Source organism: Heterodontus francisci, chromosome 17 (assembly GCF_036365525.1).
Source record: "Heterodontus francisci isolate sHetFra1 chromosome 17, sHetFra1.hap1, whole genome shotgun sequence".
Classification (NCBI taxonomy): Eukaryota; Metazoa; Chordata; class Chondrichthyes; order Heterodontiformes; family Heterodontidae; genus Heterodontus; species Heterodontus francisci.
Window position 1 is genome coordinate 47,704,983 of NC_090387.1, and position 15,824 is coordinate 47,720,806.

Consider the following 15,824-nt stretch of genomic DNA (forward strand, 5'->3'; position numbering starts at 1 on the left):
TCTGTGCCCCCATTCTCTGTGCCCCCTTCTCTGTGCCCCCCTTCTCTGTGCCCCCCTTCTCTGTGCCCCCCTTCTCTGTGCCTCCCTTCTCTGTGCCTCCCTTCTCTGTGCCTCCCTTCTCTGTGCCCCCCTTCTCTGTGCCCCCCCTTCTCTGTGCCCCCCCTTCTCTGTGCCCCCCCTTCTCTGTGCCCCCCCTTCTCTGTGCCCCCCCTTCTCTGTGCCCCCCCTTCTCTGTGCCCCCCCTTCTCTGTGCCCCCCTTCTCTGTGCCCCCCTTCTCTGTGCCCCCCTTCTCTGTGCCCCCCTTCTCTGTGTTCCCCCCCTTCTCTGTGCCCCCCCTCTCTGTGCCCCCCTCTCTGTGCCCCCCTCTCTGTGCCCCCCTTCTCTGTGCCCCCTTCTCTGTGCCCCCTTCTCTTTGCCTCCTTCTCTGTGTCCCCCCCTCTCCCTGCCCCCCTTTCTGTGTCCCCCTGCTCTGTCCCCCCCCTCCTGCTCTTTGTCTCCCCCCACTCTTTGTCTCCCCCCCTCTTTGTTGCCCCGCCCGCTCTTTGTCCCCCCCACTCTTTGTCCCCCCCTTCCCGTGTCCCCCCCTCTGTGTTCCCCCCCCTCTGTGTCCCCCCCCTCTGTGTTCCCCCCCCTCTGTGTTCCCCCCCCTCTGTGTTCCCCCCCCCCTCTCTGTGTTCCCCCCCCCTCTGTTTTCCCCCCATTCTGTGTTTCCCCCCTCTCTGTGGGTCCCCTCTCTCTCTCTCTCTGTTCCCTTCTCTCTCTGTCCCCCCTTTCTGTCTCTCTCCCCTCTCTCCCTCTCGCCCCCCCCCCCGCCCCCCATCTCTCTCTGCCTGTCTCTCTCTGACAGTTGCAGAGAGCGGGAACGATCAGCAGAGCAACTGTGTAGTTGGTCATTTTTTTTTATTAATTGCAAATCAGTTTCACAGCTGACAGCTGCTGAAGCAGGAATGCACTTCTGAACTTTGAACAGAATCAGGGTTTTTTGGCGGGTTCCGACTATTTTTTAAAAACTCACTGGAAATCCCCAAAGCTATCCAAAGTTCAGAAATCGCTGTTCCTGCTCCCAGCGCCTAACAGCTGTGAAACTGACGTGAATATTTTTTTAAAAGCCAGTCTGGAAGAAGAAGCCAATGGGAAATTTCTTATCCCTGAAATACATTCGTGGGCAGGATGGAAACCTTTTACAGATCGGATCCTGACCTGACAGGTGTTGGACAACCCTGATCCAGCCCATGATATGCTGTAGTAAATATCCCAGGAAATGCTTCTTACAGCCTGGGAGACCTGCATCTTCAAATTTTGCACCGCCATAGTGCTCCTCCACCATTCTGTGTCATCAGCATGGCATAGAGATGCACCCTAACTCCTCAGGAGTGACCAGTAATGGGTCCAGCATGTGGAGAGGAGAGAGACAAGTCAAGGTGAGGTTAACTGAGTGAACAGAGACTATGGGGACTCGGGGAGAGGGCAGCAGATTGGGACTCGGGAGGGTGGTGGCATATTGATACAAATGCGGGCAGATGGGGACTCAGAGTAGGGGTGGCGTATTGGGATGCAAGTGGGGAGGGAGACAGATTGGGACTCGGTGGGATGGAGGGTGTGGTGAGTGGCTGGTGTGGGGGAGTATGGCAGAAAAGGACAAGTGGGAGACAGATTGGGGCTCGGTGGGATGGAGGGTGTGGTGAGTGGCTGGTGTGGGGGAGTATGGCAGAAAAGGACAAGTGGGAGACAGATTGAGGCTCGGTGGGGCAGGGGAGTGTGCCAGAAAAGGACAAGTGGGTGACAGATTGGGATTCAGAGTGGGGGTGGCAGCTTGGGACTGGGGAACAGCAGATTTGGACAAAGGGCTGTGATGTGGCAGTTTGAGACTTGGGTGGGCTAGCAGATTGGGACAGCAAGTGGGAAGAGCAGATTGAAACTCAAGGTGATGAGATTGGGACAGGATGGAGATGCAGGAAATTGTGACTTGGGAAGGGAGATTTAGGAGATTGGGCCAGGGGTTAGAGGGTGACTGGGGGTGAAGCAGAAGGACTCAGAGACTGAGCAATAGGAGTTGAGCTTGGGGAAGAGAGGGGAACTATGGAATGGGGTCAGAAGAGGGCGGCACAATTGCGCAGTAGGGTGGCACAGTGGCGCAGTGGCTAGCACCGCAGCCTCACAGCTCCCGCGACCCGGGTTCGGTTCTGGGTACTGCCTGTGCGGAATTTGCAAGTTCTCCCTGTGACCGCATGGGTTTCCTCCGGGTGCTCTGGTTTCCTCCCACATGCCAAAGATTTGCAGGTTGATTGGTAAATTGGCCATTGTAAAAAATTGCCCCTAGTGTAGGTAGGTGGTAGGAGAATTGAGGGGAGGTGGGGATGTGAGAGGGAAAACTAAGATTAATATAGGATTAGTATAAATGGGTGGTTGATGGTCGGCATGGACTCGGTTGGCCAAAGGGCCTGTTTCGGTGCTGTATCTCTCTATGACTCTATGACTGCGGCTCGGGCAGGGGGAGACATGTAAACTGGGCACTGGAGGATCAGAGCTTGTGTGGGGGCTGGGGAATAGAGTAAGGATTTGTCTTTGCTCAGTATTTCCTGCAGAGCTGGGAGCAGCAGCGACATAGTGAATGGCAGCAGTTAATGAAGAGGTCAGTAGTGGAAGATTGTTTTCACTGGTGGCAATGAGAAACATGGGGATGGAGATCACCGCGCAAGGGGAGTTGCAGTCTGATTTTACATCACAAGCTTAAACATATGGATCAGTGAATTACAGGAGAGCTGAGTTTGGCCTATTTAGTGCTGTCCATGCTCCACATTTCTTATTGTATGTCACTGTAGAACCCGAGGAAATAGTTGGAGTCACACCTTTTACAGAAGGGTCCTGAAACAGGCACAGGACCCACCTTTGCACAATTAAATTGATCCAATGCTAATTTCAAACAGCTGTCAAGTGTCCCTAAAAACAGTAAGGGCAAATACCTTTTTGGGAAAATACAATTTAATGTGCCACTGTGCAGATTAAGTGCAGGACCTTGCATCCAGAAATTGGTATACATTACACCTGTTTTACAAATTTCCATCCCAATGTGTCCAAATAACTTTTGCTGAATGTTGTTCACAGCAAATGCCAGAATGTCAGATCAGGACTACCACCTCACCCCACCCGCCCCCGCACCCTCCTCCCCCCCCCCCACCCCTCCCCGGACCCTGTAAGGTGAGTTTTACATCCCTGCCTGAGGACTGATCTCAGATGCAGTCGCTCTGTGGCCCTCTCAGTTTTTTTTTATTCGCTAATGGGATGTGGGCGTCACTGGCTAGGTTAGCATTTATTGCCCATCCCTAATTGCCCTTGAGAAGGTGATGGAGAACTGCTGCAGTCCTTGGGATGTAGGTACACCAACAGTGCTGTTAGGAAGGGAGTTCCAGGATTTTGACCCAGCCACAGTGAAGGAATGGCAATATAGTTCCAAGTCAAGATGGTGTGTGGCTTGGAGGAGAACTTGCAGGTGGTGATGTTCCCATGCATATGCTGCCCTTGTTCTTCGAGATGGTAGAGGTCATGGGTTTCAATGGTGCTGTCTAAGGAGCCTTGGTGAGTTGCAGTCGCTCTGTGGCCCTGTCTCTGTTGTGGTCACTCTGTGGCTCTCCTCCTTTCAGCCAATCTGTCTGTCTCTCTCTCTCTCAGTTGTGGGCGCTCAGTGTCTTTCTCAGTTACAGTCACTCTGTGGCCCTATCCCAGTTGCAGTCACTCTGTGGCCCTATCCCAGTTACAGTCACTCTGTGGCCCTATCCCAGTTGGAGTCACTCTGTGGCCCTATCCCAGTTGCAGTCGCTCTGTGACCCTATCCCAGTTGCAGTCGCTCTGTGACCCTATCCCAGTTGCAGTCACTCTGTGGCCCTCTCCCAGTTGCAGTCGCTCTGTGACCCTATCCCAGTTGCAGTCACTCTGTGACCCTATCCCAGTTGCAGTCACTCTGTGGCCCTCTCCCAGTTGCAGTCGCTCTGTGACCCTATCCCAGTTGCAGTCACTCTGTGGCCCTATCCCAGTTGCAGTCACTCTGTGGCCCTATCCCAGTTACAGTCACTCTGTGGCCCTATCCCAGTTGCAGTCACTCTGTGGCCCTATCCCAGTTGCAGTCACTCTTTGGCCCTATCCCCGTTGCGGTCACTCTGTGGCCCTATCCCAGTTACAGTCACTCTGTGGCCCTATCCCCGTTGCGGTCACTCTGTGGCCCTATCCCCGTTGCGGTCACTCTGTGGCCCTATCCCAGTTGCGGTCACTCTGTGGCCCTATCCCTGTTGCAGTCACTCTGTGGCCCTATCCCAGTTGCAGTCACTCTGTGGCCCTATCCCCATTGCAGTCACTCTGTGGCCCTATCCCAGTTGCAGTCACTCTGTGGCCCTATCCCCATTGCAGTCACTCTGTGGCCCTATTCCCATTGCAGTCACTCTGTGGCCCTATTCCCATTGCAGTCACTCTGTGGCCCTATCCCCGTCGCGGTCACTCTGTGGCCCTATCCCAGTTTCAGTCACTCTGTGGCCCCCTCTGAGTTTCTGGCCCGATTACTATTCTGCAAAAAAAAGTGATAGATTAGCTGTCAACCCCCTTCCTTTTCATCCCGAGATAGAGCACCTTGATGCTGAATGATGCACCATCTGAGAGCCTCCCTGGGGGAAAAAAAGTGACATGATGCCGAATCACAGGCCTGGATCTGGAAATCTACGTTGTGCTCTCCTTTGGTTGAATCTCTACTCATTTCTACGACTATGCTGCATATTGATGTCTGTATCTTTAATATACAAGACAGACCGTTGAGAAAAAAAAAAGTGTATTTTAGATCTAGCAGCTGTCATGTGGACAACAGGAAATAAGTTTAAGATGTTGTCATTCTCATTTGAGGTTTAAAGCTTGTAGGAAGCAATATCCATAAGTACTTTTCCAGATCCACATGCAGTGAAACAGGATGTGTTTCACTCTGAAGCTCATTTGAATTTATGTTGGATGGTTAATTCTGAAAGGTTTGGCATTGGAAGGAGGGGCAGCTCGCACTGATGGATATGTCGTTAATTCATGTTAGATGACTACTGGGTGTACTGTTACGGACTTATAAACTGTTGTGTTTTTTTGCAGTGCTGTTCTAATATGTACTGTGTTGAAGTTGTTTATTTTGTCACCAATATTCTGAATACGTTGCATGAGGAAAAATATGTACCTAAACATTGCATACACTGTCACATTGTGTTACATCATTTGGCCTGAAGAATCTTGAGTGGTATAGGCCTGGCGTCAGCCCCACTTCATCATAATGGGGTCCTTCAACAGTCGTTGGGCCTCTCAGTAACATATTAAACTGCTTAACTGTTATTTTAGACATGCACAGGACACAAATTTCGCATTGGGATAAACATCTGTGCAGGCCGTCCCATTGATAAGTTGGTATGCTTTTCACCCTTTTTAGACCCGTAAAATGGACACAACCCAACATATAGCAGTTTTCCACACTCTCACCCCCTGTTTCTTTCTGGGTATCTTTAACTTCTCTTTTACATTTTCTCTTATTTCTTGGTCACATATTTACTGTGACCTTTTGTATTATTTTTTGTTTTCCTTTCTTTTCTGAATCATAATTATTTTCCCTCTGTTCTTATAGTTTTCACTCTACAGTTTTTATTTTCTACTTTTTCTCTTTTTCTCCCTCTGACCTTTCCCACATTTCCTAATTTACAACAGCTTGCATTTATAAAGCACCTTTAATGTTGAAAAATACCCTTCACAGAGGCAGAATCGGACCAAAATGGTAACTGATCCAAAGATGGAGTATTAGAATGTAGGTGTAAAAAAGAGCTTAAAGGAGGGGAGGAAGGTAGAGAAGTTTAGACAGCAAATTCCAGAGCATGAGGACTAAACCATACCTGACATGGCCAACAATAGTGGGCCAAAACTTCTGTGCCATAATCACTATGACGCTCTGAAAGAAGGGCGAATGCATAAAAGGCCAGAATCAGGAGAGCTCTGGGGAGTGGGGTGTGTATGCATGCCTGAATGCACAGAGATGAGGAAGAATGATCACAGCACAGGAGGCCATTTGACCCATCGAGTCCATACCAGCTCTCTGTAGAGCAAACCAGTCAGTCCCATTCCCCTGCTCTATCCCTGTAGCCCTGCACGTTCATTTCCCACAAGTGCCAATCCAATATTCTTTTGAAATCTTTGATTGTCTCCATTTCCACCACCCTTGTAGGTAGTGAGTTCCAGGTCATTGACATGCACTGCGTCAAATTGTTCTTCTTCACGTCCCCCTTATACCTTTTGCCCAAAATTTTAAATCTGTGTCCCCTAGTCCTTGTACCATCAGTTAATGGGAACTTTTCTTTGTCTACCTTATCTAAACCTGTCATAATCTTGTACATCTCTATCAGATCTCCCTCAACCTCCTTTGTTCCAAGGAGAACAACCCCAGCTTCTCCAACCTAACCTTGTAGCTAAAATCCCTCATCCCTGGAACTATTCTGGGAAATCTCCTCTGCACCATCTCAAGGGCCCTCACATCCTTCCTAAAATGTGATGATGTCATGAAAGGATTTATACACAAAGATGAGAATTTTAAATTGGAGGTGTTGGTTGACCAGGAGTTATTGTAGGTTGCAAATGATGTGTGGGTGGTACTTGTTGTGAAGCAGGATCCAGTTAGCAAAGTTTTGGATGGACTGAAGTTTACGGACCATGGCAGCTGGGAGACTAGCCAGGAGAGCATTGGAGTAGTTGGATCTGGAGGTGCCAAATGCATGGATTTCGGCAGCAAATGGGCTGCGGTAGGAGCAGAGGCAGGAGGTAACTAGGAGACTTCTAAGATAATTTCTGAGCAATCGGGATGTGTAGAATGGTGGAAGCAGGAAGGTTGCAGACCAAATTTGGAAATGCTGGAAGTTTTGATTGAGCTTCCCCACAATCCTACAACTTTGGAATAATTACAACACATATATATAAAATATATATATGTATATCGAGTGCATATTACACATTAACTTTGTGCCAAACTGAGAGTCAGGAGTTAACAGCTTCCAAGGAAGAGCTGAGATTACTAGCAGTTGTTCTCATGTGGCTTATGTATTGTAGTATATTCTTACAATGTAACGTGGGTTGAGCTAAATTTAACTACTGAAGGGGACTAACAGACTGATTTGCTAAGCTGAAAGCAGTTAACTCTTGCTCCTCGTAATCCTTTGAGGACTTCAGCTTTAGTAATACAAACATGAGTCAATCTTTGCTTGTGACGCTTGGTAGAAGAATCATTACAGGTGTACCAGTGATATTGGTATTTTCTTCTTCCAAATGGAAAAATAGCAAATCCTATTTAAAAATTACCATTCCTGTCAAGTTGCCTTTACACATGATGGTGGCTTGCATGTATCCCCACTGCTGCTACACAGCTGGATTCTTAGTGCAGTTCTTTCTTTCTTTTGGGCCTCCTTATCTCGAGAGACAATGGATACGCGCCTGGAGGTGGTCAGTGGTTTGTGAAGCAGCGCCTGGAGTGGCTATAAAGGCCAATTCTGGAGTGACAGGCTCTTCCACAGGTGCTGCAGAGAAATTTGTTTGTTGGGGCTGTTGCACAGTTGGCTCTCCCCTTGCGCCTCTGTCTTTTTTCCTGCCAACTACTAAGTCTCTTCGACTCGCCACAATTTAGCCCTGTCTTTATGGCTGCCCGCCAGCTCTGGATTCTTAGTGCAGTAAGGGTTCCAATAAAGCTTTTCCTTTTAGTGAGAAAGGGATACATGATGCCAAGCTCATCTTGAGTCTTGACATACTCAGTAAGAGTTTTCGCTAAGTTTCATTGGTATTTTCAGGACAATTTGCCCAAAATTGTCCAAACCAGCACAGAAGATCACGGAAATTCGAGTACAAGTTACGGTCAGTGCTAATCGTAGTTCCACCATCTTTTGTGCGAGTTTGAAAACATCGCGCTGGATGTGTCCCTGCCTGCATAACTGGCTATGCCTCAGATCAAATTAATCACCATTGCATGATTCTGCTAATTGCACCAATTTATGGGTCTTCGGGAGGCTCTTAAAATTAAGCTGTTTTATTTAAGCGCAAGGGCACTCGTAGGCACCTTTTAAAAGTTTTTAAATATTAAAATTGTTTATTTTACTGAAAAACTGACTAATGTACACCAATGAAACTAGTAACTGATTCTGTACAGTTTTTTAAAGCCATTTTCAGTTAGTTAAAATCAGGTTACTCGCTGGTGGCGGACAAGACACTAAAATGCTTATTTTTGGGGATAAACACATTTTCAGCTGTATTATTAAAACTGCACCAGGTTACCACTCTTAAAAATATCGAATGCAAAAAAAAATTAACATGTTCTAAAACATTGCCTATTCGTGCCAGTTCATAGGCAATTTTACATTTGCGATTACACAAATAAGTTTGAGCAGAAACTTGCACCATAACTTAATTTCAGAAAACTAGCATAATTTTGAGCATAGTTTGCACCTGGATTGCTGATTGCGCCCTCTACCCCTCTGAATGCAAATGTCTTAACTTTGAGTCCAGAGGCATCCAAAGAGCACAGCGTAGAAAGTCAATCTGGCTCACTTTCCTTCCTGAAATGGGCAGCATGCTGCAGAAGCCAGTGGCCAGGTCTCACCCAGCATATCTTCAGCCTCATCAGCATATTGTTAGTGAGCTGCAGTTCTAAGAAGACCAAGTTAGGCCAGCTGCTTCCCCAGCAATGATCTTCTGGTAGTTTGTGACAAGTTGTAGAGATGGTCAGAAGGGATGGGGAGCAGTCAGATGAGAGCTAGCAACTCTCTTCAGGACTGTTGAGAAGCAGTCCTGCACCTCGTGACTCCACATTCAAGTAAGTATATTTTTAAAAAGCAATTACCTGTTCGGTGGCACCTCCAGCACTCCCTTTTAGGATGATTATCCTGAATGCAGCAGGTTACATTCAGGGCAACCTGCTTTCAGAGTGGGGGCCTCAAGCAGGCATTAGACTACCTATTTGCATGTACGAAGGACCTGGCGCGTGTTTCAGGTATGGTGTCTGATGTCTATACTGGAGATTTTACCAGTATGGTGAGTGGATTACTTCTGATGCAGAATGTGCGTGCACACACCACCCACCATTTTGGATGCTTAAGCGTCAGTTTTACATCTTTAAAAGGCGCTAAAGAGTCTTTTACCTTTGTTTTTAGCTATAGCAATGGCATCATTAGTATTTGGGCTGGATTTTGTGTGGCCCTCATGAGGTGGGATTGGAGGCAGGGGGACACAGAATATCACAACGGGTGGCGGGACGCAGGGACCTTCGCCAAGTGATCTTTCTGGGGGTGGGATAGGCCTTCCCTGCCAGAGGGCAATTCCCGCCACCACTAGGACCTTACTAGCAGCAGGGGCCCTCCACCGCATGGGGAGGTCACTTTGTAACATGAGGCACCCTCTGGGGGGGTGTCCCTCAACCGTGGGCAATTTGTGACCCATGGAGAACACCCTGGCAACCAGTTGACCCCCCCCCCCAGGACCCCTGTCCCTCTGGACAGCTAGACGACCCCCAGCCCCGCCTCGCCGGACTGGTCCCGCTGACCCCACCTCACCTACCTCTTGTCCGGCGTTCCAGCACTGGGCCAGGGTCCATAGCCTCTGACAATACTGCTGAGCTGCTAGCACTCATTAGCCAGCAGCTCAGAGGCGGGATCCCCTCCTTTAATGGGACGGGGATCCCGCCTTCTGAAACTTTGATTTAAAAAGACCGGAGGATCGCTTTGGGGCGAGGGGGTTGGGGGGCGGTGCACGAAAAGGCAGAGGCAGGGTTCTGCCTGCCTTTTAGGCCCAGCGCTGAGAGCCCAATCTCCAGCACAAAAACCAGCCCTGACTGTTCATAAAAATCAAAAATCATATATCGTGAAGCCCACCCACCTTAACTTCAATACCTTTACATATTCCACAAAAGATGGGACAAAGGAATACTTAAACAATTGACAATAATTTGAATTTATTGCTGGCATTGGACCATAACTTAAGTACCACTGGACAGCAGGAATTTCAGGCATCCAAATTTTCTGTTGAATGACAGTACCAGAAATGGCCGTTCATTGGTTTAATGTTGAATATTGTAGCATAGATTAGGAAATGTGAAAATAAGACATTTCTGAATTGCAAAAGGAGAATTTGAAGTCAAGGTATCATTGGGCTCCCATTGATTACCTTCTGGCTCTGCAATGAAGAGAAGCATTGATGGAGCCTTGGGACCACAGTGTTCCATCAGGACTATAAGGACTGGATTTTGTGCCAGAGGCAGGGCTCCCAGTGCCGGGCCGAAAAGTCTTTAAAGGGATGGGGATCCTGCCTCCAAGAGCTGCTGGCTAGTTAGAGGGCCAGTATTGGCAGCGCCACTGGGAGGGTTGGCCACTGCCGGTACTGCAGAGGCCTTGGACCTTGGCCCTGCGCTGGAACCCCAGATAAGACGTAGGTGAAGCGGGGTTGGCAGGGTCATTCTGGAAGGCCCTGGCGAGGGGGGATGTGGGGGTGGTCATGCAGTCAAGATGGAGGGGGGCGGTCCCAGGGGGTAAAGTTGTTCCCGGTGGAGGTCCTTTGTGAGTCACAAATTGCTCACGAAGGTTGGACCCCCGCCAACAAGCCCGTAAGATCCCAGCAGTGGTGGGAAGAGGCCCGTAATTGGCCGTTAATAGGCCACTTAAGGGCCTCAATTGGTCTCTGGGCAGGAAGGCCGTCATCTGCTGGGGGACGGGCCCTCTCCCCCTCCACCCCCCCCCGCCCCCCCCACCCGTCGTGATTCTCCATACCTCCCCACCTCAGGGAGCTTCACAAAATCCAGGCCGAAGAATTGTGATCCAGTGAGACCAAAAGTTCAAACTTCTCATGTATTTCTGCCTTCATAAATGTGAATTTATTATTTATTTGTATTGAATTTTATGAAAGGTTACAGTTGTAATGTGCCATGCTGAGCATAATTTCTACTGCAAAACAATTTTTTTTAATAATGAGTAAACATTACAAGGCTTTTTTTTGCTGTGGATAGTATCTAATGTAGCAATGCATACTCACTTATGACTCCAAGTTAGTCAGTGTTCGTGTGAGATCATGCTTATTCTCTGTGGGAAATAATTGCTTCCCTCTAAAATAAGTGACCAACAGGCCATTTTTTTAGCTACTCACTTTAGGACTTCTGCTTGAAGAAAGAGAGTTGGCAATGAAAAGCTTTCTGTTTTAACTAAGGATATTTTTGACAGTGACACCAAGGTTGTAGTACAATATTGGTATTCCTTGCACAGTATAATAGTACCGCAGGGATTGTCTGCACCTGAACTGTGCTGGGATCAAGGTCCTAACTGAAAGGATAAATAGGGCTGTAAAAAGGACTTCAAACCAATAAGTGGCAGGGGAGCTAGAAATAATGGTAGAACTGATAACCTAAAGATAAGAAACAGGATGAGAACAATGGTCTGAATGTAAAAAGAGATATAAATAATCCAAGTTCAGATAATAGTATAGGAATTAATAATATACCTGATATAAATAAAACAGAAATGTTGAAAAATAAGAAAAAAGAGTGATTTTTAAAAACTGAGATTAATGCCATCAATGTATAGAGGCAGGGTTGGGTTTGTTAACTAAATCAGAGTTCTCTCATAACTGCACCTAGCATAAGGAATAAAACAAGCAAATTAGAAGAAATTTAGCTCAAAGGGTTCAGCACAGGAGCCACTGCAGAGATCTGGCTACAAGTTGGGCATAATGGGAGATTAATATTCCAGGCTACCTTGTCTTTAGAAAGAACAGGGAAAGGAGGAGGAGGAGTAGCAATATTGCTAAAAGACAATGGCCTTGATTTTAATAGCAACCGACCCCCATTACCGCTGTTTAAAATTTAGCAAACATAAATCAGGTCATCGATGAGGCTCCCGCAAAATGCAGACAGGGCCTAATTAACCTTCAAAAGTCATGGCCCGATGATATCCTCAGCACCACATCTTACATTTAACATTAAATCAGGGGGAAGCTCACACTGTGGGATTCCCAGCAGCAGATCTGAGACAGGGCGTGTTGACTTGCCAAGTAAGTGCTGAAGATTATCTCCTTTTAGCACTCCTTGTGGGCCAGCAAGAACAGGAATGTTCCCCCCCACCCCAGGCCTACAAGGAAGCTTTTCACCTCCCCCAGCCCAGATTGGTGCTCTCATGTTCCCTCCTGCCACCTCTGAACCGCACAGGCCACATCACACCTCCAACTTCCTATCCGTCCTCGCCCTCATCCCAGCTCCCAATGGCAATCCCAGTGTCTTCACTCAATTCCCCTGACCCTGATCACTGCTCGGAGCTTTCAGCCTGTACTGACCACAGAAGACCATCCCCACGGGTCCCCAGCTGTGACCTCCTGCTGCTCATTTGCACTCCCACCCGCCAGCCAGGATGTCAATTTAGCCAGCTGTCGGACAAAAGTCTGCAACAGATTATATACGTGAGGCCCTGCTGGGCTTTTACTGTACTCCTCACATTCTCGCCATTAAAATTGGTACCAATATAACAATAGTTGAATGAAAGACATATTGCATTTCCTTGAGTATAGAAGATCGAGGGATGAACTGATCAACATGTTTAAAATATTAAAACAATTGATGAACTATATACACAGAAACTATTTCCTCTGGGGATGTCAAGAAAAAAAGGACACCGTTTTAAAATTAGAGTTAGAACAGTCAGAAGCAAAATCAGGAAGCAGTTTCTCACATAAAGGTATATAAAGCAAAAGTGGTTAAATGTTGAAGTACAGATCAGCCATAATAAAAACAGAAAGTGCTGGAAATACTCAGCAAGTCTGTGGAGAGGGAAGCAGAGTTAATATTTCAGGTATGTGACCTTTCATCTGGTGCTCTTCTGTTTTTATTTCAGATTTTCAGCATCTGCAGTATTTTGCTTTTATTACCGATCAGCCATTATATTTCACAGATGTGTGTTTTTAAGTCTAGTGCAGCAAAGGTAAAAGTACAAAAATAGGAAATATCAGTTGTTAGGTATTTGTTAGAAAGTCAGAATATTGAATTTGTAAAACATTTCTAATGGAGATTTTAAAATTTTCTCATGTTAAAATCTCTTCATCAACATACAACAAAGGATATTGCATTCACATGGGTTACAGGGAGCTGTAGACACATTTTAGTTGTCTGCTGAGCATTGTTATGGTTTTGCTTTCCATTTGGACACCTGGAACCGTTTTTATAAAAACACACAAATGTTGGAAAGTGCCTATATCGAAATTTAAGGTAAAATAAACATATATGACTACCAGTGTATTTCCCTGGCATTACGTGTAGGGCCTTCAGCTGAAGCCAAGTTTGAGACCAGTGACTTCAAGCAGATGTAGCAGGCCAATACCGAGTCTGGCCCAGTTGAGACTGGTCTACGAACCCAGTCGAGACTGGTCTATAAGTCTAGCAGAGCCAGACATGGGGGTCAGATTTCAAGCAAGAATCACAAGCTGAAGCCGGACTGTGGATTGGGTAGTGCAGAGAATGAGGCTTCAAAGTCGAAAGCAACAGTGAGCAGGTCCTGTAAATCAGGATCTGTAGTTCCCTGGCTTTGCCATTGAGATGTCTCAGTTCGAGTTTGCAAAGTGATAGTCTGTAGTCAGCGTTTTGGATGAGTTCCACCCAGCTTCTAGAACTTATCTGGGTGTTTACAGTAGAATGGGTTTGGTCATTTAATTCATTGGTCTGAAAATTCAGAAAGGCAAAAGAAAAAAAAAATCAGACAGAAAATGGAAAAACATAGGTCCCATATTTATAGAGAGGGATGTGTTCTTGGTGGGAAGCCTAGGACTACGGGTTTCCTGGACTGCTCGCTGAAATTAACAGAAGGAAATCTATAAATCAAATAAAACAACTTCATGATATTCAGTGCCTGTCAATGATGGAGCGTACAGCGTGATGCTGTTTTCACAAATCTAACAGCAGTTTGCGCAACTCATACAGCACCTTTTAAATATTTGCACCTGCTGCTCGCATGAAGTTGCTGTACCATTTATGTATAAATAACGGTGAATGTCATTAGCTTTACCATTATTTTGACTGAAAATTCTGGCTGAATTTTAATTCCCAAAACTAGATGGGTTGGGATCATGTCAGAGGCTAAAATGCCAGAAATCTGAAACAGAAACCCAACCCACCTTGAACCCACCCACTTACAGTTTTAATGGAGGCAGGATGAGGGTCAGGCAACCAACCTACTCACAGGAATGGGTTGGTCGTTTAAATGTTGTAAAATATTAAGCTGAGTGCCTTCATATTAACAGTCATTCTATTTTAACCCCAGATAAAAGGACTGCTTGTGGGTCAGGCGAAGCAGGACAAGCCCGACAAGCCACTCTGTAAATCCACTCCCCCCCCACCGCAATCTCTCTGCTTCTCACTCCCACCATCGGTACCCTGAGCACTAAGTTCTCCCCATCCCGACCACCATCAGAACCAACCTTGTCCTCCTCCCACACCATCATGATTTCTCTGCTCCCCCAAACCATCCAGCTCCCACTACCGCATATTTTCACAAATGGAGCCAAAGAGGGACTCTTACTTTGTTTTATGTACTTTGTCAGAGTCTTTAGGTAGAATAGTCTAAGAGCTTGACTGCAAATTTCTATTACTTTCACATACAGTAAACTGTTAGTTGTGTATTATTATTTTGTTTTTATCATGGTTGTGTCGTAAGTTTACATTTTCTACTCCTACCCTAACCCTTAGCATTCTGGCTGTTTTGGTTTTACAATGGTCTGGGCGCACCACTAATAATCAAGCTAGAATTTTAATATACTTGCTCTCCTTAGCATCTTTTGAGATATTTTCCCCCTCTTAGTAAGAAATTCAGAGTTGAATTTCTGGATGATAAATTCTGCTTTTACGAGTTAACTTTTAGAGAAATCTGTAGCATTCTTGGCTCAGTTTTGATTTCGATGGAAAAAAATAGATTTATAAAAATTTGAGCAGACAGGTAGGTGCTTCTTGGATATCATGAAAGCAATAGAAAAATGATTACAATCTCTTCTGTGGATAAGGACATTTGCATCTCTTGGGGATTTAGTTATTATTCAGTATCTCCAACTACGGCTTTTCAGACTAGAGTGGACATTAATATTTAATTTCTGTTTCTTCAAATCACAACTTTTTAACAGTTTTGTGCTATGAGAATTTTTTCTTGTCTCATGAAATACACATTTTAATACTGTGGGGTTAGTTGGCTATACTTTAAATTATTTCATACCGCCAATATCTAGTAGAATTATGTTCTTTGTTTACCAGGTCTATTGTACGCTTCACTGCAAGTATTTTAGGTAAACAAGTGGACAGCCTTGCTCCATCAATTACTAGGGTTTTAGTTCAGGGTAAACAAGTAAGTATATTCCTTACTCAACAGTATAACAGTTCTTTTGTAAATTTTCTTTGTTCAATATTGCTGTTAATTTTGCAATTCTTATGAACCATTTTTCCCTAATGCTTTAGCTATCATGGGTAAGTCATGTAAAATACCAAGATATTTTCAAACTAAAACCACCCGATATTCCTTTCCCATGCCCTGTAAAGAATGCCCACGCAGATGTCAGTCAAAGGCATATCTCACCTTTGTTGTTGTTGTGAGTGGAAGAAATCCTTTCCCCTGAACATTAGAAAGAAAGAAAGTGGTTTCCACAGCCTGGGAACATCCTAAAACGTTTTAGTCAATGTACTACGGTTTGAAATACAGTCATTATAGTAATGTAGGGAAACATGTCAGCCAGTTTGTAGACATCAAGGTCGCAGGAAGAACAATTCCCTCTTTTTTTA

The 15,824-nt window shown here is 46.0% G+C and overlaps 1 protein-coding gene across 6 annotated transcripts in view; it reads left to right on the plus strand.

Annotated features, from left to right (window-relative positions):
• Positions 1-15,824, plus strand: part of phkb (phosphorylase kinase, beta) — a 368,089-nt gene that overhangs the window by 322,376 nt on the left and 29,889 nt on the right. For 5 of the 6 annotated variants that reach the window (XM_068049377.1, XM_068049380.1, XM_068049378.1 and 2 more), the window contains one exon: positions 15,303-15,393. The exons of the other annotated variant lie outside the window; for it this stretch is intronic. In XM_068049377.1, coding sequence (XP_067905478.1) covers positions 15,303-15,393 — 91 coding nt within the window. The remainder of the gene's footprint in view (positions 1-15,302; positions 15,394-15,824) is intronic. 6 annotated transcript variants of the gene reach the window in all.